Consider the following 27,026-nt stretch of genomic DNA (forward strand, 5'->3'; position numbering starts at 1 on the left):
TATCTGTGGTCGATATAAATTGGAGTGGAAATCCGAAACGATAGGAACCCATATCATAGAGGAGTTATATAAAAAATAGATTAGAAGAATAGATTCTTTAAAAAAATGAGCCAGCCCTTCTGTCACTAGATGAAGCAATCTAATCGTTTTAATTTATGATGAGTTATGCACTTAAACGATTAAACGGTATAAGATATGAATAGGGGGTGTTTTTTTATTAAGGTAAACATATAAAGCGTGTAAAAAAAACTACAACCACTGGATTTGCCGATGAGTGTGGAACTGGAAAATGTCGAACATTCTAATCATGTTAGTCACGACTCACGAGTCTGTTTTAAATTGATCCGAACGAAGGTCCGACTAAAGTCTAGACGGCGGAAAAGTTGGAACTAGTCTAGACACTTCCATCTCAACGTCCACCGCATACAATATACGGTTTATCGAAACCTCTAAGTGAAAGCCTTTGTGTTTTCCCCTCGGTAAATTGAGATGGGAAAACATAAAACCTGAGCTTCTTATTGTTATTTGAACTTGGCAGTTTCGCGGTGTGTTCGTTTTATTTAAACTTGATAACGACTAGGACACCGTGAGGTGTCTTTGCATTGTTGAGGGTCTCATACAAGACTGAATTGTATCGTGAAAATCGCATTTGTGAATAATACTAGTCAATTTATGAAAATATCTGGGACGTATCAAATTATAGTTATCTAAAGTTCAATTATTTACCCTCTTTATAAAATTACTGGAACACTTGTCATGCCAACTTTATTAAATACCTCTGTGGAGCAGCAGTATATAGCTGCACTACCTACGTAGTCTTCGCAAGAGTGCGATGAAGTGAGTGCATCCCATGCAAGAGTATAGGTCCGTCGAAGGAGTTTTTATTGGTTACAAGTTCTACTTTTACATAACCATTCCGTTTCCCGGAACGGAAAGGTATGCATATATTTTCTCTGTATAAAATAAAAGATACCTACGTAGTTATCCATTTATTCACTTAAATAATTCACTTACTTAATAGCCGTGTGAAATGTAATAAACAAATATCACGGACGATGGAGATATTTTACACTTCACCTTCACATTTGAAATGAAATAATCTTTTTTATTTTATACAGAGAAAATATATGTAAATGTGTATTAACTCTCTTTTGCTGTGTACACGTGTAATCTGCTTAATATATATACGCCTTTTTTCACGATAAGGCGTTCTAACGATTCTACCCTTTCAGATTCCGCTAACTCAATTATATCAATGAATAGTTTACAACATACCACAGCTGCAGGACTCTGCCAACGGGAGTGTTTGCCCATAATTATCATGCCGGGCAGACGAGTTGGTGATCGCAGTAGATGGTAGTAGTAGCACAGAGAACGTTGCTGCCCAATTTCCGTTATATTCCCTTTATCGCATCGTACAACACCCGCGGAAAGAGGAGGGTTGGTGGCATCTGTATTCTGATCTGCCGTCACCACACGGCACACCCAAGTATATAGGGTACGGTACGGGATTAATGGGTTAATACAAAAAGATGTATGTACCTACGATAATTAACTTGCTTTAAGGACTTCGCACATAGGTAGGTGTTAAATCCTAGAAGTCAGTTTTATTATGTTTGAAAAGTATACATGGATTTCTAAGAAGTAGGAACCAAAAAATACCTGCTATATTTAAAGTCCTAACATGTTTTTCTATAGCACTTATCCCGTTTATTCGATTTGGTAGATCTTGCGTCTATATAACAAAAACTGTAATACCAGTGGAATGCTAAATATCCATATTTAAAAGGAAAAAGGAAGATCAGAGAAGAAATATATGGATTGTGTGAAGAAGGATACTGGAGTGTCGTGTGAGTAAGTAAAAAGAGATTGCCTTGAACCTATACCGAGAGGAAAAATGCAAACAGAAGAGTGGAGCTTACGTATAATGCTGCCTTAACTGTTAATGTTTCATTAACTTGCAGAGGTTTTTAGCAAAAATTTATAGAAATTTACACGAAAGTTACATATTTCATTTTCTTTTCTTAAGATTGCGGTAACCTTGGCACGTAAAATCTAGAATTTTATTATGTTGCTTTTATCGATTGCACGATATTGTTCGATATTAAATCAACTTACACAAGGATACAAGAGTTAAAAGCTCTTGGCTGGCCTCGAGCATTTTCTAGCGCTAGAACTATGTAGGTTGATGTAAGCGGAGTTAAATGTAGTGCATTATTTCACTAACACTCGAGTTATTAAACGTACGACCGTTCAAGAACCCCTCAAGTATCAAGTGCCTATACTTCTGAGCTTTTTTGCTATCATCATAGTCCGCCACGCTGGCCCAGTGCGGATTGGTGGACTCCACACGCCATTATGGAGAACTCACAGGTTTCCTCACGATGATTTCCTTCACCGTTTAAGCAAGTGATAAACTAAACTAAGCTCGGCTGCCTACGCCGTCAGGAAAATTAGACAGATTACTGACGTAGAAACAGCAAGACTTGTTTACTTCGCGTACTTTCATAGTGTGATGTCTTACGGGATCTTATTATGGGGCAAAGCTGCTGATATTGAAACTATATTCATATTGCAGAAAAGAGCTGTACGGTCAATATATAAACTTAAATCACGTGAATCCCTCCGTGAAAAATTTAAAGAAATTGGTATACTTACGGTAGCCTCACAATACATTTATAACAATATAGTATTTGTAAGGCAACATATTAGTCTTTATAAACAAAAAGTGGATATAAACAGTCGACTTACAAGAAATGGTCATAAATTAGTGACATCTGCATATCGTCTGCGAAAGGTGCAGAAGTCATTTGTGGGATTGAGTATACGCTTTTATAATATGATTCCTAAGGTAATTTTGGACCTACCAATGCATAAGTTTAAAGAATGTGTTAAAACACATTTATTACAGCGAGGTTATTATACAATTGATGAGTTTCTTAATGACAAGGTTGCTTGGAAGCATCCGGCTCCGCTTTCATCTCTCACAAGATAGAAAAATGAATGTTAAAATATAAAATGTAAATTTTTGATGTTGGAAAAGAGCAACTGCTGAGTTTCTTGCCGGCTTCTTCTCGGTAGAATCTGCCTTCCGAACCGGTGGTAGAGTCACTACACACGGACAGACTTGAAGTTTCAAAAGTGCTTGTATTAGGCCTACTTGAAATAAATGAATTTTGAATTTTGAATTTTGAATTTTGATATTTTAATTGCTTAAAACGCACGTAACTTGGAAAAGTTAAAGGTGCGTCTTGCTGGGAGTAGAACTCAGCCCCAGCAAGTGAAGCCGATGTCCTAACCACTATGATGTCATCATCAACATCATCATCAACATAAACCCATTACCGGCCCACTATAGGGCACGGGTCTCCTCCCACAACGAGAAGGGTTTAAGGCCGTAGTCCACCACGCTGAACCAGTGCGGATTGGTGGGACTCCACACATCTTGGAGGACATTAACTGCGCTATCCCCGATTCTATATTGAAGCTATTATAAAAAAACGGATATACGTGATAACCAGTGGCGTGCATAGAGGGTATGCACAGGGTATGCAGATGATATAAAATGTAGAAAATCATCAGTACGAGTTTTAAATACTTAAGGGTAGGCTTTTATAACTCTTACAATGTATATACTTAAGTTTTATTATAACTCTTACTGGAGATTTTGTTCATTTTATATCATATGCATACCCTGTGCATACCCTCTATGCACGCCACTGGTGATAACCCCCATGTGCCTGTCACGGCAACCAAGCCCTTCAGCCCGGAACACAGTAATGATGTTTTGCGGCATAAATAAGCGAGGCAGTCTGTGCAAATGCCCTAAAAAACAAGATTTAAAAAAAAACTCACCTCTTCGTCTTCCGCGATATATTGCACTGCCGGCCTCGCCTGCGCTTGTTCAGTGCCAATTCTCACAGGCCGCTCACCCTGGTCCAATACTGAAGCAAACAAAAACACGTATAAAATCTTGCGCTTTGTGCACTAGTAAAATTATATATCGAAATCTAATGATTTTTAACAACGTAATTTTTAATATGAAGTATTTATTCGAGGAAGTTGCTGAGAAAAATGTCATTCAGAAACACGTATTAAATCAACCTCTTAATGCACGAGTGAAATAATATATAGGGAAATAACGCTAATTATCACTATCAACATCATTATCAATATATTATTTAATTTAGTATTTAATTTTAGAGATACATGCTCAGAGAAATGAAAATCCATTATGAAGGATCTTTATATTCTAAGGAATACATTTGCCTATTAAATTGTAGTACATTTTAATGTAAGTACATTCACATTCTATGCTTATTATAATGCTGAAGATTTCGTATATTTGAGCAAACTATTTTGAAGTAGCGTTTGGTTGTGAGCGTGCAAATAACTTGAGAGTTTATTTATTACATTTTTTGACACACTCACCTGGTCGAGTCTATGAGGAAGACTCGTATCTACGAGTATAAACATGCCATAAACATTTCGTAAGTGTTATTTTTCTAGCCGAGGCTAAAAATCTTAAATAAAAACCTTGAAGTAGCCACCTATGTAGTAATCAATAGTCATATAAAGTTATAAATATTAAATAGCTATCAATGCTGTAAACATTTTAAATTATGAATTGATATAATTAATGTCGACAATGCTATATTATGTGCAATAAAAAAGTTTTACCTCACTAGTTAATTCATCATGATTTTACACAATCTACAGAATCACAGAAAAATATTTTATTATTCAGATATTTTTACAACTGCAGGGTGAAATTGCTTCTGAATTTTTAATAGGTAGGAACTAATCTAGGAAATATCAAAAAAGTACCTATATATTTTCATGACTGGAGCACGGTTCCAAAGATATTATTATCTCTCTCGCGATACATACCTAAGTTTTTCGTAAAGTCGTATCTTATTAACTTCCTATGCATTAATAAAAATGCGTCTTTGTTAATCTTTTTTGTATCTATCTGGTTCTTAGTTTTTTTTACGAGTAGGTAGGTATATACGGTTCGAGGCAATTCAAGTATTTTTTTTTGTTTCTTGTTTTAATTTTTCCAAAAGATTAGTTTGCGGTCTTCTGACACAGGTACGCAGGGCAGGCTTAGATCAAGTAACTGCCAAGAAAAAATATTTTTTTTAATCAATCGACCTCAAAACAAGCAGCCAGATTGAACGGACGATTGCAAGACTAATTTTTTGTTATGATTTAGCAACAAAACGAAGTTGAATCCTACATAAAAATAATTTCAAAAATTATTACGCCAACAAAAAATACCATTTTTTTTCATCATAATCCTCATCCTCATCATCAACCGATTGACGTCCACTGCAGGACATAGGACTTTGTATCGAGTTCCAAAATCCAAAGTCCTGAGCCGCTTTTTTCCAGCGGCTTCCAGCGACTAGCTTCATGCTGTCTGTCCACCTCGTTGGGGGGCGACCAACTGCGTTTAATGGTGCCGACCTTGGAACCGCAACGCCCATGGGTTCTCTAAGCCATTTATTTTACATAAATGATATCCACCATATTGGATTATCCATATAGCCTATGAAACTTGCAATGGTACAAATATTAGTCCACATAGTTTAGTAGTCCACATATAATACATACGAACACTGTTAAATGCCTACTCCGGTAAAAAAATGTGTTACCTTGGTTTAAAAACGAGTATATGCAACGTCGCCACAGAGAGGTCGTCAAATATAACAATTTATTATTGTGACCATGTAAACAGTAAGTGTTGAGCAATAAGATTCGGTCGTGTGAGGTGGAACGTGATATGATGCAAAACAACACCGTCCACATGGAATTCGGTTCATAGACGCTCGTATTTCATGTGTAGGAGCACCATTAGAAAAAAATATGTAGGAGTACCATTAGAAAAAAATATGGAGGCCATATTTTTATAAATATTGTTTTTAATCCACCACGAGATAGCGTTTGACTCCACTCGCGTCCGATGGTAATTCATTATGCAGTCTAACTTGGTAACGGCATATATCTAATATAGCAGTTTTATTAAATCCAAATCGGTTTCTAAGAGTAGGTAAATTTATATCACCACCATATTATAAGTGAACTACCATGGCTTAAAGTAGTTATCACTTTGATATTGGTTATTGGAAATGTAATCCTCATTTAATTTCTAGGACGACAAGGCCTATAATTTCAACTTTGATGTTTGAAATAATACTGCTTTTACCGATGGCTGTACATAAGTAAGCCGTTTGCTTACGTAGGTATACTTAAAGGAAATGTGTGTAGATATATGGCGTTCGCCCACCATATCGCCTTAACACTAACCCGAGTTAACCTCAAGTTAGAGGGTTGCAATGTGAGTATAACGCTCATGTGTTTAGTCTGGTAGGATTCAGCCGTGGCTAGTCACCACCCTATCGACAAAGACATCCCATCAAGCGATTTGATAACGCGTAGAAACCGATTAGACGTGTGTGTTTTAATATAACCTCCATACCATACCAACCATACGTACTGAACCAGAGAAAATCAGAACGTGTAAATAGTCAAATTGCCCCTGCCAAAAATCGAACCCGCTAATTGCACTCACAAGGCCCCAGCGCTTTCCAGTGCGCCAAGGAGGTCGTCGAAATACGGCCAGACGTTCTCCGGATTTCCTTTCAACTAGGACAAATCCGCAAATGTCTGGACAGATGGGTTCCCCTACTCTTGCTTCACCTCGGCAGCTGTCGGAAAAGTAATTCAACAGTTGCTGGTAATGCAAGTTCACGCATTGGGTAACAGGGTCGACACATAATGGTTGGATCAGCGGTAAATGCAAATCGCAAGATTATGTTTACGTTTTATGTGTTTATTCTGCAGTTAACATTTAACACATTCATAATTCGTACGGTGGGAGGCTTTGGGCCTGGCTAGTTATGTTAGGAACCCTCTTTGTATGGAGGGAAGCCTTGTGATTGTTATGCTCCGTGATAACGACTAAGACACCGGGAGGTATCTTTGCTTCGTTCGAGTCCCTTCAGGACTGGAGTGTATCGATAATGCAGTGGTATTTATATTAAAATACCGACCACTCTACGTCATGAACATTGGTTGTTTCTTGAAATAATAATAACTAGCGTATTTGCAAAACTCCTAATCATTTTTAATATAATATCTGGCAAATAAAAATGTATAGTTTCAAAAGTTTTATTATTTACCACATTTATAAAATTACTGTAACATCCGTTTCTTCCTTTCCTGGTTCCTAATGTTGTCCAAAAATGGAGCGAAATGTTGAAGGGGCAATGGTGACCACTGTTGTCTTACTAATAGGAGGTCCCGGGTTTGATCTATGGCAGGGCAATTTAAGAATATGAATTGATTTTCTCTTGTCTGGTATAAGGCTCCGGCCGTATTTACCACCCTAGTTACCAGCATACCGACAAAAACGTGCTGGTAAGATAGCGTTCCGGTAAAATGTCGCGTAGACACCGTTTAGGGGTTTAATAATTATTTATTTATTCTACGTGTTGACCGATTGGCGATCATCTATATCCTTACGATAGGTATTCAGTTCTGGGTGTTCGTGTTATCGAATGCCGGAACCGTTCAAAATATTGGACATTTACGAAACACGAAATTCTGTCGTAGGACTAATGTCGTGTGATTTGTGACTCGAACAAATTTTGACTCGTCTCGTCTTAAGAAAATTAAGCTTAATTTGCTATACTCCGCGAACATCAGGAGAATCTGTATGGTGTAATTTATATTTATAATTTCTTCAATACTTATACTCCACACCAAACAGATCTTCGGCAATGTACCCTCTACGCACGTTTCGCCCCGAAACCTAAGCATCTTCAGGAGATGTTGGCTTTACAATAAATAATTGTTAAATTACGCGATCGAGTATACAAAATTACGGCTTTACGCTAGCAAACGAGGAAAGTTGTTGTAAATAGGAATATCCCAGAAGCGGACAGCGGTTTTATCGCAGCCAGAGGCACCGTTAACTGTGCAGTCCTGAGCTTTCCTTAACAAAGCGGGCATTCCTGGTTTTGCCATAGAGCATTGGTCAGGGCCTTTGTCAAGTTAATTTTTATTTAGTCATAGCATAGGTAATATATTTACCTAACGTAAGTGCACAATGCGCATTATTTTTAGCGTTTCATTCAAATTTCGCTGCGATACTGAATAAACTTTTCGACTCCTGAATAGCAGATGCCTTACCTGTTATTCAGTATTCTAATATGAAGCTATAATTTATCCTCAATAATCTGCTTTTGTAAGTAATTCTGCTGTTCAAATTTACTGAAAGTATTACACTTTCTCATAGCATAAATTGTTATAGCAGAAAAAACTAAATAAAAATATGAAAATATATATATTTTTTGAATGTGTTATGTTCTTATGTGTGATATTTCAGGATCACCTACAGATTTTGGCACTCGTTTAAATCTCAATTGTTTTGTCCACCACGCTGGCTCAGCGCAGATTGCAAAAACAATTCATTACGTTAAATATTTACATACCTACCTACATTATCAAGGCTGTTGGGGCTCCCTGGACAAGGCTGGCGAGAGAGAGAAATAGATGGATGGAGGAAACCTATGCCCAAAAATAGGCATTCCAATTGACATAAAATACCTAACATTGAAATGACAACGATTTTATAAATGACAAAGTAAAATAACAAAAACAATTAAGATTGAATTGAAGATAGTAAATGATTGTAAAATTTTTACACACACACTGACTGAAATTATAATGGACAAATTTATTAATTACTAGCTGTTGCCCGCGACTTCGCCTGCGTTTGTTTTTGTTTTTTGATGTGGCATTCAATTTAGTTGTAGTTCTAAAAAAAATTAAAGTATTCAGTATCGCTAAGCCTTAAATGAGGAGTTTGCTGCTGTCCGCTGAGTATTTCTGTCCTCTATCTCCAACCACATTCATCAGATCCACACAAAGTTTGGGCCAAATTAAATACATATTATAACCTCTATAGTACAAAATAGTTATTTAAATTGGTTATAATTTATCGGAGTTATGGTGTAAAATCGTCAAACACTTTCATCCCCTCTCCCAAAGGAACCGAGCTTAATGTCGGGATAAAAAGTATCCTATATTACTTCTAACTCTTCCAAGAATATGTGTACAAAGTTTCATTAGAAACTTGTAATTTTTGCGTGAAAGCGTAACAAAAAAACTTACATTGACATTTATAATATTAGTAGGGATAGGGATTATGTACGACGGAAATTTGTTATGCATAAACAAGAATACGAATGCCTACCTACATATTTTCCACAAAATTATTATGTCATTATTTGTTATACCTACTCGTCGGGTGGCCGTGCGATCCAATAAAGCCTAACGCCATTTATACCATCTCGGCATCCATGACCACCAAGAGGGCACGACTTAGAAGAAGAAGAATTTGACTTACGCCCGAGATTAAAAGAAATTAGAAGATAATATTTCCTACACTACTCTGTCTATAAGGATGGCTCTACTAACTTTATTGTTTGATCTGAACATTTTGGATAATTTTGTTTATAAACTCTCGGGCGATAGATCTATACCTAATTATTATGATTATTGCTATAGTAGTACAAAATTATTAATATTGTAGAATATCCGTGAGAATTTTGTTCCTTCATTCATTTTACTAACAGAGGGTTTCACAAGGTTTTATTCAAATGGTATCGCGGTCTTTTACAATTAGTCACGTTCTCGAGTAAGCGTTAAAATCCGTGAGATTAACGACAGTGAATCTGCAGTTCTTCAAAACTGCGGTGCATTGACCCATATAATATTATGTAGAGGCGGATCTTGGGAAGTCCGATGAACGTAAGGACGTAACTGGTAAGATAGCTATAAGGAAAACAATGCAAACATATGCTGGGTCGTTATGTTTTAATTAGTAATCGCATTAATATATTAATTCTTAGGTTTTCAAATCTCATTAAATAAGAACAACTAAGCGAAGCGATAAGCCATCTTTGGCATTTTGATTTGTCTATGATTTCCTATCTCTCTTATTTCCTTATCTTATAGTAGTATGCAAATTAATGAAACTTTTTAAAATAACAAATCTAAAACTTAACTAAATCAATCCGCTAACAATGATCAATGACTTACTTTGAAAACTTGTGTTAAGCTTATAGGTACTTCCTTCTACTATTACGATTTAAATATCTTTTTAGGTGCTTTAAAAGACTTGAGTGCTGTTAATACCCACACATTATCAATCGAAATTACCAATCTTAATTTGCTTGTTGAACATAACCGCAGTGTTTTTAAATATAAGTTGTTATTGTTCGTCATTGGGCACAACAAGAACTGCATTTTAGAGGACATGGTGAGTCAAATTCGTCCTTAAAGTACCTTGGCTTGCTCAAATTTTCTTAAATTTAGAAACGTTACTGGATATAGGCTCATAATAAAGCTGAGTTTTTTTTTTTTGTTTGAACGGGCTAAACTCTGGAACTAGCCAGACAGATTTGACAAATCTTTTCTGTGTTATTGACTGCCCAATATTTAAAGAAGAATGCTAAAAATTCCTGCGCAGTGTGGTGCCGTGTACGTTAGTAGTATTAGCATGGTCAGTAAACACCTGGGTTAGGTTGTTATCATTATTCGTCTTTTAACATATTCTGAATGTTGGGAGACCTGGAACATGTTCCGTACGAATAAATCGATTCTCGACGAACTCAGCATCAAACAGCGCCTATCTTCTGCAGTTCAAGCGCGAATTCTCAGATTATTCGGTGACGTGTCCAGGCGTAATGATGTGTGCATTGGGCGTCTTAGGGTTCAAGGGAAAGTTAAAGGTACCAGAGCTCGCGGTAGATCATGAGATGGACGGACCAAGTGAAGGCCGCAATCGAGGCTCCTCTACATGAATGCGCAAGAAACGCGACCTTTAGAGAAAAGTGGCGACGGATTGTAAAGCGAGCCACAACACCCAGAGACGACCACGATCAGTCTGCCAAGACTGTAACGATTAAGAATAATATGTTCTTTATCAAGAGTTTCTCTTTTACTTTTGAATCTAACTTGGTTTAGATAGAGATATATAGATAACATTTTAAACAACTAGAAAACAATTCTAGTTTGATTGAATGTGACTCGTGTTAAGTGTCAACTATCAATGACTGCAAAGCATAATAATCGATATACGATGATGTGTGATTGGTTCGTTAATGGACCTCCATTAGCGGTGGAGCACGATACAATTAAACACTCGTTGGTAACTCGTACCGTCTAACGTAGTACGTCTTATTATATGTGTCATATGCTGCAGCTGTAAGTTTCCCAGTCCCCATATTGCGTTTCTTTTCCGACAGTTACTCGATCAATCATGCCTAATATTATAATTGCTAAAACGCACATAACTTAGAAAAGTTAGAGGTGCGTACCTACTGGGATTCGAACTCAGGCCCTCTAAAGCGAAGTTAAAGTGCTAACCACTGAGCTATCAATGCTACCTTTACCGCTTTTAGTATATAAACAGCAAATAATTTTCCTTCTTAAAACGCACTTTACTCAGAAAAGTTAGAGGTGCGTTCGGGGATAGAACTCGATACCTCCGAAAGGGAGGCCGATGTCTCATACCCTAACCATTATACTATCTCCGCCTTGTACGGCATACGACAGTTATATCAAAACATACTACTAATCGGTTTCTACGAAATATCGTACCCGAGCGCTAAATCAATTGACGAGAAATCATTTTCGGTAAGGTACAAACTAACTACTAGCCAGACAAAAATTTCCGTTCAAAAGGACCGCTTGGACAAGATATTAGAGCAGTTATGTAACAATACGGGATTATAAAACGATTTCAGTTTGCAATACGCTAGCGTAACATCCTGCAGTTCACAGATAAGTATGTGGCACTTGTACGTATAACAGAGCCAGGTTACTTATCTAATAAGGACTTCCTACAACGTGACGTCAATAGAGTGACGACAACAAATAGAGTATGCTGTTTTGAATTTGATTAGTTTTGTTTATTTTGTCTGTCTCGTTGGCCTGTGGTGAGCATGTTAGACAACAGGTGTTTCCAATACAATTAGAAATTCTTTAGGATATAGGAATACCCAGCCAGAAAACTCGATGGTTACGGTTTGGGGATCTCAAAATGCAGCAAAAATACCTTCTAACTTTTCCATAATCGCGAACTCCGCTCGACACAGTTAACAGCTGTAATCACACGTTACAGTTAACAAATGTAAAAATAATGCAGAGCATTCAACCGTCTGCAATCCAATTATGTCCTAGGAGCGCATGCATTCGTCGACATAAATCTATTATGGACATCGTTGAGCACTTCAAGGAAATCTTTACATGCTAGTAACATGACATGAGAGATATTATTGGCGCTCTTGGCTTCCTATTTACAGTTACATAACAGAGTTACAGAACGTTATGTAGGAATACGTTGTCTATACTAAATATTATGATGCTGAAGAGTTTGTATTTAGATACTGGGCAACCCACCCCAGCTTCGCACGGGTGCAATGTGGATACTAATGTGAGGCAGTTTAGCAAAAGTTTGCAATGTTTGCGCGCAAAACTAAGTTTGTTACGACAGACACCACACATTGCATTTCTTGGCTATTATTTGACCTGAACTTTATTCTGAAACCTTTCTCTTGAATCACTTTATCATCATCATCATCACATCAACCCAATGCCGGTCCACCACAGGGCACGGTCTCCTCCCAATATGTTGAGAAGTTGAAAAGGTTGAGAGAGGGTTAAGGTAATCCACCACGCTGGCCCAGTGCAGATCAGTGGACTCCACACACCTTTGAGAACGTTATGGAGAACTCTCAGGCATGTAGGTTTCCTCACGATGTCTTCCGTCACCGTTGAAGCTAGTAATATTTTGATTGCTTAAAACGCACATAACTATGAAAAGTAAGAGGGCGTAATGGGATTTGAAGTCGGCCCCCTGAAAGTGAAGTCGAAATCCTGCATATATATTGCCGAAAACTGCTTTAAAATCCGCGTATCAAGCGCGGATGCTAAACTCTTTGTTTTATACTATGTAATAAAAAAGAGTGCATAATCTGTAGCGTTCCACAGCTGTAGACTGACAACCAGTAAGAGGGGAAGTTTAAAGCCCGCCAACCCAGAAGGAGAAGCGTTGAGCAACTACTTGCTCTACTTCTCTCTCCGATGTCCTACAAGATGTCCTACAACAACGACGGTCAGATGTATTGTTTAAATTGTTTTGTATTTATATTAAGTTTAAATACGTCTCAGACATTACCTCAGTCTTAATACTCGCTCGACTTAATCTTTCACTTTTAATAAGGCTTTGGATTTCGGTTTATATGAAAGAATGTTACATGACACATGGTAAATTACATGCAAGGCCGAATAAGAATAGGTGGTTATTGTCTCCCTGCTATGCCTATCCTACGCCTTTGTGTCTGTAGAGCACAGACTAAGAAATCTAAGAATAGACTAAAGCAGGGATAGCTAACATTTTTACAATATTTATTCGAAAATATTTTGAACAAGTGCTTCTACACGCATTCCGAATTTTGGTTCTTAGTATTGGGTTTAAGTCAAGAAATTCTCAGCTGAAGATTAGATAATGGCGCTGTTTACACGTGTGTGTCGGAGAGCACGTTTACCTGTCGATCCCGGAAACAATTACTTATGGTAGGGATAGTCATGTAGACAGAGAGAGCCGCAGATCCATCAATTTTAAAGCGATAAAAGTACCAACTCTTACTGCATAGGCGTAAGAGAAGCAGGAAGCTAGCTAAAGTGGTAAAAGTCCTCTTCGTATATGAGTTATATAAAATATTGAGAATAGGCTGTGCTTTTGTACAAGTGTGAAGTACACGCCACTGCCTTATGATATATTCAATCTATACACTGTCGGTGCTGTCTAGACAATGGCGGCACCACGAGAAAGGAGTTGAACTGCTGAACCGTTCACCCGCCCTAAACCGTAAAGCAGCGGGAAGGCTCTAAATTCTAACGGACGCCTTTTTCTTTCATTTATTGGCTAAGTATGACGAAGATCGTCATGCGTTACTGAATGACACGCCTAAATAAACCACTCGCATAACTACCAAAGGTTCGTTATCCCTGAGTTACAGTGTATTTGCATCGAAACCGGATTAGAAGTGGAATGGGAGCGGTGTGGACACGTGACGACCGGTCCAGTTGTCATTTCATTTAATAAACTATATTGCAGAGCATTCGCCTATTATACTTAATAAGTTTTATTATGCCTATCAAAGTTACTTGGGAAAAGTACGTAGTTTGCCTCAGTAGAAAATATATTAAATATCGAGCATCCTTTTTCTGATCTTTACATTAAAAAAAAATGTATAGCTCTCAGTATCTGTATACAATCAGGATGATCGTTATTCCTTGATTAATGACGTATCTAAAATTGTATTCGCGTACCGATAACGCAGCTTCGTCAGCCCTGGGTTATTGTGTAATTGCATTGGAACCGCATTGGAAAAGAAATAGGATCGGTGCGAACACGTGACCACCGACCCTTTTGTCACATTCATTCAGTTAATAACCTGCGCCTACGATGACACCAGAGCATTCTTCTATTATACTGTATGCCTATAAGTAACTTCAGTTATATCCAGGAAACTCGCAACAAAACGTAATGAGCACAAAAATGTGTTGCATTATAGATTTTCATATGTCTTTAATTTAATGATAAGAAAGCTTGTATGGTCTTCAGAATGCGGGTGGAACCGGTCGTAGCATAGATTTCAAGTAAACAAAAATGGGAAATTATCTCTATATCGGATTCGGGAGTACTTATGGCACAAAGAATCGTCGTTCCGTGTGGGTCTCATACGAAATGATGAGGTCCGTAGAAGAACCAGAGCTACCGTCATAGCTCAACGACTGGTGAAGCTGAAGTGGCAATGGTACTCGGATCTGAAGGTGCTGGAATGGCGATTTCGCACCGCTAAACACAGCTTTTATTGACTGCCAAGTAGATGGATAGACGAAAACAAACGCGTCGAGTGAACGAATTCGATGCAAGCGGAGTACCTCTATCTGTTGATATTACGATGGAGTAACATCGTCGAAAAAGTCCTCCTCATATTTAGGAAGAACTTTATAATAATGTCATAAAACTAAAATGGGACCGATCTATTAAAATGCAAGAAATAACTAAAAATTAATCATAAACCGCCCAAAATTGGCGGATATGAAATAACATATAAGACAAAAACAAGTACCTACAAGTTAGGTACTTACACTGTAAAGTTTTTAACTTTATACACACAAGTCCGATAAGCCGTTTAAGGCTGTCGATGTACAAAACATCTTTCATATTATATTAATACACTTTTTACATGTAACAAAAGACAAGCGAAATCACGAAAACTCGCGCGAACAGTAAACAAACACACGATATCCCCTATATTTATATCGAGGATAGAAACGATTTTCGTACCTACAAGACTCTTATCTTGGCTGTTTTATTATAAATCATAATTGGCTAGTATAAAAGCTCGACGACTTTGGCCGCACAGAAAGGCTGTTTATTGACTTTATTTTAGTTCTTTATTACAAGTTCACTTATGTTGTTCTGTTATTTGACGCAGCCGCTTTCACAGTAAAAAGTTGTTTAAATTAATCAAATCTAGTCATATTACTGCAGCAATTTAAGAATTTATAATAAGCTAAAGTGAATAAAGTGGGACAGTCTGGTGGTTAAATATTGTGCATCCCACTTCTGATTTTTAGATTGATAGTCAACGATCTAAAATCCGAAGTAGGATACACAGTTATTAATATCGAAAAAAAGGAATTAAGACCATTCAAGTGTTCTCTGGCAGAACAATGTTTAATCAGAAATAAACAATCTCATATACTTTAACACAAAGTTTTATATTTTTGATACTTATTATATTTAGTACATAAAAAAAATCTGATTCAACCCTAAATAAAGAAAACAAAGATCAGTTTCAATAAGGAAAAATGGACATCTATTTTCCGTGTAGTATTCATTTGCAATCGTATAAATAATCATGGCGAGGCAAATATTTCAAAATCACGGAAAGACACTTTATATTCATTTGTATAGATAAAGATTATATCATACGCTCTTACTTAGTCTAATTATTATTTCAATCTAGGTGCTTGCGTTCTTAGCTCTAGATTAATTTAATAAAACTGTTATCTAACCATGTTCCAGCAATTAAAAAATAATGCAGATAACATTGTTTAACACGATGACAGTGGTATTTTAAATCCGACTCATAATACTTATGCGGAATCCAAAACGCGAAATTGTGCTAGTTCTTCTTATCTTAGGAATGGAATTATGGATCAACGTTATTTTGCGTAGTCATGGAGGTTTTGTTTTATTTTATTTATTTGCTGTTGCCCGCGTTTATTACGTTTTTTACCGGGAACCGTTTGTTTTATTGGGATAAAAGCGATGCCTAGCCTATGTAACTATTCGTGATTTCATCTAGCTTCTAAACAACCTGTATTGTGTAGCACGAAGATCGACGTTTGTGGTAATTTTATTTATAACTTTTTTAAACTACATGCTTACCCACTTCAGACGTTTGTGATTGTTTATTTATATGATTTGTGTGATGTTTAATTTATAAAGTTATATTTAAATAAGATTGTGTTTTAATAGTGTTAAAGATATTAATTTGTATGTAATGTGTAACAAATTAACACTTTATGGTAATACATTATAGTACATGCCTACGTACTACCAATTCTTACCTTTAACCGATGCACCGAATCTACTAATATTGAGGGAATTCTTCCCTCAATATTAGTGTTGTAGTCCACTATTGTTAAAAAATCCTTAGTAGTTATTTATTGTCAATGCCAGGTACATCACCGGTTAAATTCGTAAGAATTTATGATTACAACATTTATAATAGTATTAAGATAACTTAGAAATTATGAATGAATACACTTTTATTGTACACCAAAGAAAAAATGTAGTTACAGAGATATAAATACATATCAAGAGAGTAAAATTTGGCGGCCTTATCGCTACATAGCGATTTCTTCCAGGCAACCAATGGTGTAAAAGGAAAAAACATAGAAAATAGGTAGGTGGTGCAATAAATAAGATTTAAAATTATACAAATATATAAATATAAATATAACTATAATATATATATATATATATATATATATATATATATATATATATATATATATATATAAATATATATAAACATAAATATATAACATATTATGGTCAATAAATTAAATAAATAAAAATAACTCGATACCAAAAAATCAGGTTGATTGGTTGCTTAAATAGGGAGTAAAGGAAGGATAATTTTTACACACTTTTGCATTTTCAATGGGGATTCCACTACAAGTCATCCCTGGACTGCTATATCACGTGGTGTTAAGTATTGATTGATTTTTATATATATCCTATTGGCCGCATCCGACCACCGCGACTCCTTCTAGATATTATGAGCGTACCTGATGTGATCTCAAGTGACTGACATAACCACTCTTTGATTTTTAATTAATAATTGATTGATTGATTATTGTATTGGAGCGGGCTAACTTCGGGCGGGTTACCGAGGGTAAGCACGAGGCATTAAGCACGAAGTCTGAAAGGTTTACACCTAGGTCTCAGATGTGTGGACACAGGTCGGCACTTTGCAAGACGTGCCCCTTGATAACGATACCCTGCGAATTCTTGCCTTGCTTATAGGCGAGGGATTTGGACTTAACATGCGGTAGGCCTTCTGCTGGTTCCATCAATTATTACTTTTAAACAAATAAAAATATTACTAAACTAGTAGCATCTGCATATCGTCTGCGAAAAGCATAGAAATCGTATGTGCTTTTTTAAAATGAATCTGAAGGTTAAACTCATTTATTAAGTCGAGGTTACTATACAATTGATGAATTTCTTAATGGCAAGGTTGCTTGGAAGCAATCGGCTGCGCATTTATCTCATAACAGACTCGACGTATTTATCTATATTTTTTTTATTTAGTAACAAATTGGAACTTAAAGACAAAGTGAACCTTCAAGCCCTTTGTATGAAACGGGGTTTTGACCAGGGTAGGCATAAAGCAGAAAGATGGCGCAAAATTGCCGGAAAATTTAGGGTATATTGTGCTCTGTGCATGTTTTTTGGGAACACATCAGGCACCGTTCGTATTATTACGGTATATAATATGGGTATATATTATATGGCGTTCAATGCATGCATCAAGATTAATAAAGCAAAGGTATGACGCGTAGAATCCGATTAGGAGTATGTCTTTAATATAACTACCGTACACCTAACAGCCGGTTACCGCTTAAGATTGCATCAGGTGTGCTTGCAGTCAAGGTCAAAGGTCTAACTAGGTCCTCTAACTTCTTGCATTCTGTTTTCATTATTTGCTTATTTTTATTGTATAATTTAAATAATAATGTTTATGCGTAAAAAAACACTTGCTATTAACACAAATATTGCTCGACAGATTATAATTCATCAAATCGCATCGCTTACGCGCAGCACTGGAGAGCCAGCTTTGTGGGCATAGGTCGATACGAATTATGTCTCCCACGTTCCCTTTGTCTGATTTGATTGCGTGAATAATTGTTGTCTATAGAGTCCAGAGCGGCCTGCGTTATCCGTGACGTCACCAGCTTTACCTATATGCTGTGAAGGATGAATGTTTGTGATCGCAGTCTTTGAAGAGTGCGTGATGCCAGTGATGGCATTTTACTGCTACGATACTTAGACAAATTCAGCGAGTAATAGTGTAGATATGAAGTGATAAAATCTAAAATAAAGAGATAGAAGAATCAAGATTGAGAAGAATCAGAGTTACCGACATCATAAATAGCCAATAACAGTCAACTGGTGATTTAAAGAGCAAATTTGCGCTTATGAGCAAACGAGAGACTCGTTTGCTCATAAGCGCAGAAGTGTTGGTGATAGCAGTATCAAGTTCGGTCGGAAGAAGCACGTCGAAAATAAAGAAAAATACAATTAAGATGCCCCTGATTCGCCATCGGGAATGTCGTAAGGATACTCAAATTGACATTTAATTGACCCGGATCGTCGTATACGATCCGGAAAACGTTATAAAGAATAGCACGGACTTGCATATTTTTAATAGAGAATGCATTAAAGATGCAAATTGCATGTGGCCGCTCGCACTTGAAGGGCCAAGGCCGAGTCTAGTCGAGTATCGATCAAGTTATTACGTAGTCTAGGAATTGAGTTGGATTTAAGAACGGAAGAATGTTTTCAGTCAAAATCTTTGCATTCGTTTCTAATTTAACGACATTTTTATTTCAATATTGTTTGTTTATTATTGTAAGAGTCCTTTGTTGTGTTGGATAATTTGTAAAAGGCACTTCTCATTACGTATACAACGTCTAAATGAAAAACAAAATAATACTTCGTAGGCTTTAGAGATACATTATGTACTGTCACCGAAACTTATATACGAAAATGAAAACTTAATAGTTTTTGAGTAAACCACTGCCATAGATTCTACTGAAAGAAATCAGATACAGCCCTAACATCTCATGCAAAATTAAAATCATGAGATTCGTGTCACTGTATTAGGTACGCGACGGCCGTCGCTTAGCGTAGCATATGCGCATGTCGTTCTTTTATTTTCAATAGGGTTGTCATAAGTAAACACTTAAAATGTTCTGAATTCGTTTGTATGGAAAAATTAAATATGCTTCTTTTGATTTAATAATAATACAGAGTGCTTTCTTATGCATCCTTCAATATTATTTCGTTAGTTCGTTACACGTTGTTTATACAAACGAGTGTTTTTTGAGTACAAAACAAAACGAATACAAGGTATTGATAGGTCTATCTTTCTCAGCCCATGTAGATCCTCGCGTGAAGACGAATCAGGACTATTCCTGTAATAATCACTATTGATTACTAATTGCTGATAATCTTTACCTGCCGACAATGTCACATCGGGTCACATATCGCCATTGCGAAAACAAAGCTACCGACTGAGATTATTATTCGCAATTTCCTTAATGCAACATCTAGCTTTTCACCTACTGAATACATTATTATCAAGTTAAAATACGTAATGTTGAATTAGACAAGACATGCAAACTGTTGCCCAAGTCACACAAAGTTTAGGAGTAGACCTATACCAGTTACCGGTATTTTAGTAAATTAAAATGATACTGGCAAATTTACTACATTTATCAGTATCATAATAATTTCCCAAAATATTAAATACTACAAACTGTTGACCGTTTATTATGTTTATTACGGGAACCCTTGGGAGCCGTTTGTTTCAATAGTATAAAAACAATCCTGTGTTACTCTCTTACGTCCTTTCAACTAACACAATGTTAAAATTAAGTTGATTGGTTGCTTAGTTAGGGCGCTAAGGAAGGACAAAATAACAAACATAAGAACTCTCGCATTTATAATTTTAGTAAGGGTATTCACGGCGTTCACTATCTCATCTCACTAGCCAGATGGCCAGTGGGTTCTCCGTACCCCACCTAGTAACTTACTTACGTACTTTAATACTAATACAATAATGGTCCAATCCTGCCTACATCGGGAATTACCAATCAGTACGAATTATTATATGGTATACTGAAAGATAAAATCCTTTCGTTGTATCGGACCTTTGCCTGATAAGAATTAATTCCCCCGCAAAGCAAATACTTTATAGCACACAGTTAAGCAGTACTGGAGATTCACTTTGTCAACACCGTTTAGGATGTACCTACTCTGCTTGCTGCAGAAGACTATATAGGAGAAAATGCCTCCGAAACAATGTTTGAACAATGTTCTAACATAGAGGACGAGGTTTGAATGACGTAAACGCGTTGGATTCTAATTAAAGTAAAAAGAAAAAATGCTTCGTGCTTTTATTAACGACTAGTTAAGACTAGTAAGATTAAATCTTAAGCATAACTCTGGGATGATGATGCCATAGTCATCAGGATTAAATGGACCAAAACAGTGAAATTTTTTTTGGTTTCAATTAGAAAAAAAATTGCGTGATATTTGCCGAGATCCCCCCTCTTTCCATCGTAAGATAAAATGACATTTGACTCGACCCCCTGCCCCCTTAATCATCCCACGTATTTTATGAACGCCCCCTAACGCTTTATTCAACCATTTTAACAAATGTTTCATAACACACAAAACGATTACAGGCATTCTGCAATAAAGTTATGATTAAATGAGTATTATAATTAATACCAGTAACTACATATTCCTTTCCTTTCTAATTTCGGTACTAAATAAATAAATACATTATAACAAATAAATGTTTAGGGCTGGCTAGCTATAGTCGTTGCTTGCACCATTTAACGTAGTTATCGACATCTGGCTGAATGATTTTGAATCTAAAATAAGGAGTAAAGCGTAGGCATACTTGTTGAATCATATATTTTTATTTGGTGTACTATAAAATTGTATTCATTTATTCATTCATTCATTCATACCCTAATGATATCCACCTTGAGTTCTTCGTGTGGATTGCATTGTCATATTGTTACGCTCAGGTATAATTGTAATAAACAATAATACTGGAATAGTTATATACTTCAATACCTGCTGTTACGATTGTCAACTGAACAATAAACAATAATCCCGTACATAATACACGGATCATTTATATTCCGTGCGAACAGTTTCCTTGAGATGGACACAATCTATCTCGATCTATAAAATATAAACAAAGCCGTGTTTTTGGACATGAATAAGAAATAATTCCGCATAGGAGGTTAACATATTCGTAGGAGCTGACTCACAGGCAGGTATATAATCTGCATACCCTGTGCATACCACTGTGTCACTGCTCCCAAGGGATGATAATATTTGACAAAACGAGAATATTATTATTAATATAACATACAAACATTCCTAGAACCTCCTTCTTTAAACAAATAATAGATACTTTTATTTCATTACCTTTTTAGGGTCCTTTTTTAGGTTGACCACCAGGAATATGATCGGATTTTAAAATCGGAACAGCCTGCTTCTATACTAGTTAAATAAAATAAAAAAATGGGTATGCAATGCTTTTGTGCACGCATTAAAAGTGCGCCGTAAGCATTAATTAACGTGAACTTAAAGCCTTAGCTTTCTTATTATGATTATTATTCAAGCTTTACTTATAATAAATACAGGATGTTCGTGTACGTAGACAAATCCGTTCAATAAATACATTATATTCAGATTAAATCTTATCTATTCAATATTATGTGGAATTTTGAAAAGCAATTAAACTTTATGAATTCAAATCAATTAGGATACATCCGACGTTATCTGACACTACCAGAGATATCAGATCTTGTGGATTTTCTCTGGTCTGGAGGGAGGCTTTGGCCGTGGCTAGTTACCACCCTACCGATAAAGACTATTAGCCCGTTACCATCTTAGACTGTATCATCCCAGGTGAGATTGAAAAAAAAATCGAGAATAAAAAAAATTATAGATCCGGCTGCTGACATGGCTCCACGCTAACTAACGCAGTTACTAAACTTACTCATCACTGTACCTACACACCACGTGTTCGTTGATAAATCTGTTCCATTCATCCATACCGTGCTATTCCGAAAGTCAGGCCACGGAGAAACCAACAGTTCATAGTGAATCATCACGCTAAACTAGGTTATAAAATATTACCTATTTTATCCGACTCTCATACAAGACGAAGGTTTTAAACGAGGTGGTTACGAGGTATGTACATCCCAAATTCTAGTTTCTTGGCAGATTTGCGTGATTATTTTTTACCGGTAAGAGAAGTTCTCGAATAGGTCATGTAGGTAATTATGTAAAAATAAAGGTTCCATATCATTTTTGCGTTTAAAAAAGTCTAAGAATCACAGAGCTCTTGAACTTTAAAAACGAATACCTAAATTTTGTTACATGCACATTTATTATTGCTTTATATAGCTTCATTTCATTTTGGTTTTAAAATTTTACTATTTTAATTTTTCCAAATACCTACTTATGTTTAAGTTGTAGTTATTAGTTTGTAAACTCATGTTTACTTTACCTAAGTAATTACCTAAGGGTTGTCAATGCATGATTTGGACTGGCATATTATTTATTGTCTAAAATATAAATTGTAAAATTGTCAAGTCTGTAAGCGTTGCTAAAGAAATAAACAAATAATATTGACCCTTGTACGGGACCCTTCGTATGCGAGACCAATTCGCACGAAGCCGGTTTTTTTCATATAAAATTAGTGTCGCGATATAGTTTTTGAACTTTGTCTTGATAAGATATGATAATAAAATAAATATTTGAGATTAAAATACCCGATTATATTGTAATTGCCTTTGTTTATCCGTTATCGGTAATTATTTTCTAAATGAACTATTTATCATCAAAACAAAAGCAGTCACTATGATTTAGTTTTTTACCACTACTTTACCCATTTAATGCAGGAAGCATTTAACATTTTATGGTTTTGGAGTTCGAATTCGTAGCTTCGCTCTGGTTAAGTTGCATTTTCATACGTAATACGAATTACCAAAAAATCATTACCAAACCCTTGCGATGTATTAGCTATCTGTACACCATTGCCAAATTTAAGCCCAATCTGTCCATAAGTTTGAGCTGAGCGTGGAAGACCAAGACCCTGTTCACATTAACCTAACAGCTGGCTGTAGCCAGTAAACAAACCGAAAAACACACTGAGTGAGAACGAAAAGTTTTTGCGCACAAATGTGCCTAACTTGGTCACAATCCTACAGATTCTAATAAGCACCAGCGATAACTACATAATTTCAAATCGAAAGGTATTTCATGGTACGCTTTCTCGAAACGAGCAATAAATTCGGCGATAATCTGTTTGCTTTTCGCAAACAACGTCGACCTTCCCTTCACCGATAAGAGCTCCAATATTTGACCCCGGAGCGAGACGATAAAATGTATATGGACACAGTTCAGCTTAGTATTTGACTCGGATTCTAATTAGGGTTGTCAAACTTTACAGGTGGGTATTAATACTCAAAATTAATAACAAATCAAATCTTAAATCTCCGGATTACAGATTGAATTGAATAGTGCTATCCTTTGCCTACTCTTCCCCGTAGATAAGGATAGCTAAATTCATATATAGACTAGTAAATTCAACGACGTGCCGCAACACTGAAATGACAACCACCACCGCTCTTACACGAACGAACCGACTGAGAAAAAGTAAATTCAATCTGCGATCCGTGGATTTTAGTTCAGATTGATTAGTAACTTCAGGTGTAAGTGTCATCCAATAGTTACCAGCACAACATTAGACAAGCGCGTCAAAGATTTAAAGGAATATTCTATAAATTTATCATCATCCTCAGCTTAATTCATATTCTTCTGTTTAACACGCACAGGGCTCCTTTTTTTCTTTTCTTTAGTAGGACCTTTGACAAACTTTCATTCTCATACGAGACAAAAAGAAATTGACTAAGAATATATCGTAATCGATAGGAAGGAACAACTTCGACCGCCCTGTGGCTTAATAAAAATATCGTACCAGTAAGCATTTATACAATAATTGTATATTATAGGCAACAATAAATCCTTTTATAAACCTATCACCGATAAGTAATTTTAAGATAATTCCTTTATTGAACTATTATTACAGTCCTATTATGAGAAGCCCTTTCGAAAAACACGAGTCCATTATATTACACGGCTGTTTAATGATCTCCGTAAACAAATATAAACCGGTATATTTTATGCCGATTCCAGCGATCCAGAATGCAACCAATTTACAATGTGGCAGTGGCATCCCTAAGTCCAATCGATAAAATAGTCACAGCAAGCTCGCTTCAGTGTTGATTTCCATGAATGTAGACAGTTCACTGAATACACATCTAAAGCTATTGTGTGTATTGTGATATTTCACATTGAAAATATATACTACTGAACTGGTCTATGTAAGGGGCACTGAGATAAATGTAATGTGATTGTTACTGGAACCTTGCGGTGGTAGTTCCATCAATTGTGTAAACATCATCATCATATTTTTACGTGGATTTCCAAAAAATGTGTTCTTATACCTTAAAACTCTTGTAAGAACACATTTCGAGAGATCAGCTCCTCAGTCCAATGTTCCATGACGCACTTAATATCATTCTGGACTACGAATGACACACGTCAGATAGTCAGTCCAGCTTGGTAGATATGGAAGCTTCATGAGTACTGATTTAATGACATACTACCGGTATATTTATTTTTAAAAAATCCTGTATATTTGTAGGTAGGTCGAGTATTATTATTGCTATCATCTTTTGTAAGATGGGGATTATTTGGAGCCCATTTATTCCCTAGTGTTTTTTATCATATACGTAACCTATTGTGTTACAGGATACGCGGTTTTTTTTGTTGGAATGTAAACAATTACACGACACAAGGACAGGTATATCGGAAATCGTTAACCATATAATTGCTTAATTATAGGTGTATGTTTTTAAAAATGTATACAGTATATCTATGCCATATATGCTGTCCTAGTAAAGGTAAGGCTTCGGCTTCGATTTCAGGGGGACCGAGTTCCATACCCGGCACGCAACCTTGACTTTTCGGAGTTATGTGCTTCTTATATATCACAATATCAAAAGGGTGTGTAATTGGGAGGCTAGTACCAGCCTCCAGAATTGCAAACCTTACCTGTAGTGCACTCTGCCGTCTGCCCGACGAGGCTCTAGCAAATGACAAGCGACGGTATGAATACTTTGAACAAATTACACGTCTAGCCCTGGGATGACCAACCCGCCTGCTAGCGTGGTCATTATCTCACATTTCTTTGTAGATGACACTCCCTACAAAAGACCTATGTCCAGCAGTGGACGTCGATCGGTTGATATCAAAATAACTTGTGTCAACGGAAAGATAATAACATCGTAACGAAACTTGCATGCCTGAGAGTTCTCTATAATGTTCTCAATGGTGTTTAGAGTCTACAAATCTGAGCTTGGCCAGCATGGACTACGGCCAAGTCCTTATTATTCAGAGAGAAGACTCGTGCTCTGTTGTGGTCCGGTTATGGGTTGATTATGATGATAAATATGTTTGTTTGAGTCAGGTGACTCACACATACATATTTATATTTACATATTACAACTTACGCAAACATCTTTTTAGTTATGAAATAATTCAGTTGACATGAGGTTTATATTTTCATAAACGTCGTTGATTTTGCTAAGACTTTAATATACAGACCGTACAATCAAAATACCAATGTAAATAAATTTAAATTTATTGGCAATACGACCTCGCTTATCTCTGATGTTATAATTTTATGGTTTATTTGACGTATATATGAATATAATATGCTTAATATTCAGGGACCTTACTAGCATGGATTAAAACAGTATTATTTTAAAGTGTCAACTTTTCGACATGCCTTGAAGTCCTAAAAATTTGGGTTATAAATCTGGTAGAATAATAATGATTTATGTGATGCTAGCAAGGTCCAAATTAATACTATACAGATTTTGATTCTTTACTTTAACAAAAGGGGCACTGAACATTTCAAGCGGTCAACTTTACGAGACTGCTTGTCTGTCAAATCAAAAGATTCTGACATAAAACTTTCATGGATTTCAATCAAAAAAAGACAAGTCAAACGTTATACCTTGTCATCTACCTATGAAAGGTGTATGAATACACTTTTATAGCCAGACTTAATTCGGGCTTGTTTGTATAACGAGTTGATCAGCTTTTGGCCTAATGATGTGCTAGCGGATAATATTATACAACTGAACTACTTTTGGTAACTTAATTCATGCAAATAGTTCGAATTTTAAATCCAACTTCCTATTTCCTACTAATAATATAAATGTGAAAGTTTGTGATGATGTATGGATGTATGAATGTTTGATACTCTTGCTTACAAAAATAATCCCAAATAGATTTTGTTAAAGCGACATAGCTTTTATCAGAACAGTTTATAACAGAATTTTTAGAACTAGCCAAATATAACAAAGTATCAAATTCTATTAACTCATGGGAATGTGCTGCATAAGTCACCTCCATTTTTATCGTATAATGTACAAATGTTTTCGAAGATTTTTAGTGTAAAATAAGTTTTTAA

The 27,026-nt window shown here is 36.1% G+C and overlaps 1 protein-coding gene across 1 annotated transcript in view; it reads right to left on the minus strand.

Annotated features, from left to right (window-relative positions):
• Window positions 1-27,026, minus strand: part of LOC120626734 (E3 ubiquitin-protein ligase RNF19B-like) — a 92,953-nt gene that overhangs the window by 39,968 nt on the left and 25,959 nt on the right. The window contains exon 2 of the mRNA XM_039894397.1: window positions 3,856-3,944. Coding sequence (XP_039750331.1) covers window positions 3,856-3,944 — 89 coding nt within the window. The remainder of the gene's footprint in view (window positions 1-3,855; window positions 3,945-27,026) is intronic.

This window comes from Pararge aegeria, chromosome 10, assembly GCF_905163445.1.
Source record: "Pararge aegeria chromosome 10, ilParAegt1.1, whole genome shotgun sequence".
Classification (NCBI taxonomy): domain Eukaryota; kingdom Metazoa; phylum Arthropoda; class Insecta; order Lepidoptera; family Nymphalidae; genus Pararge; species Pararge aegeria.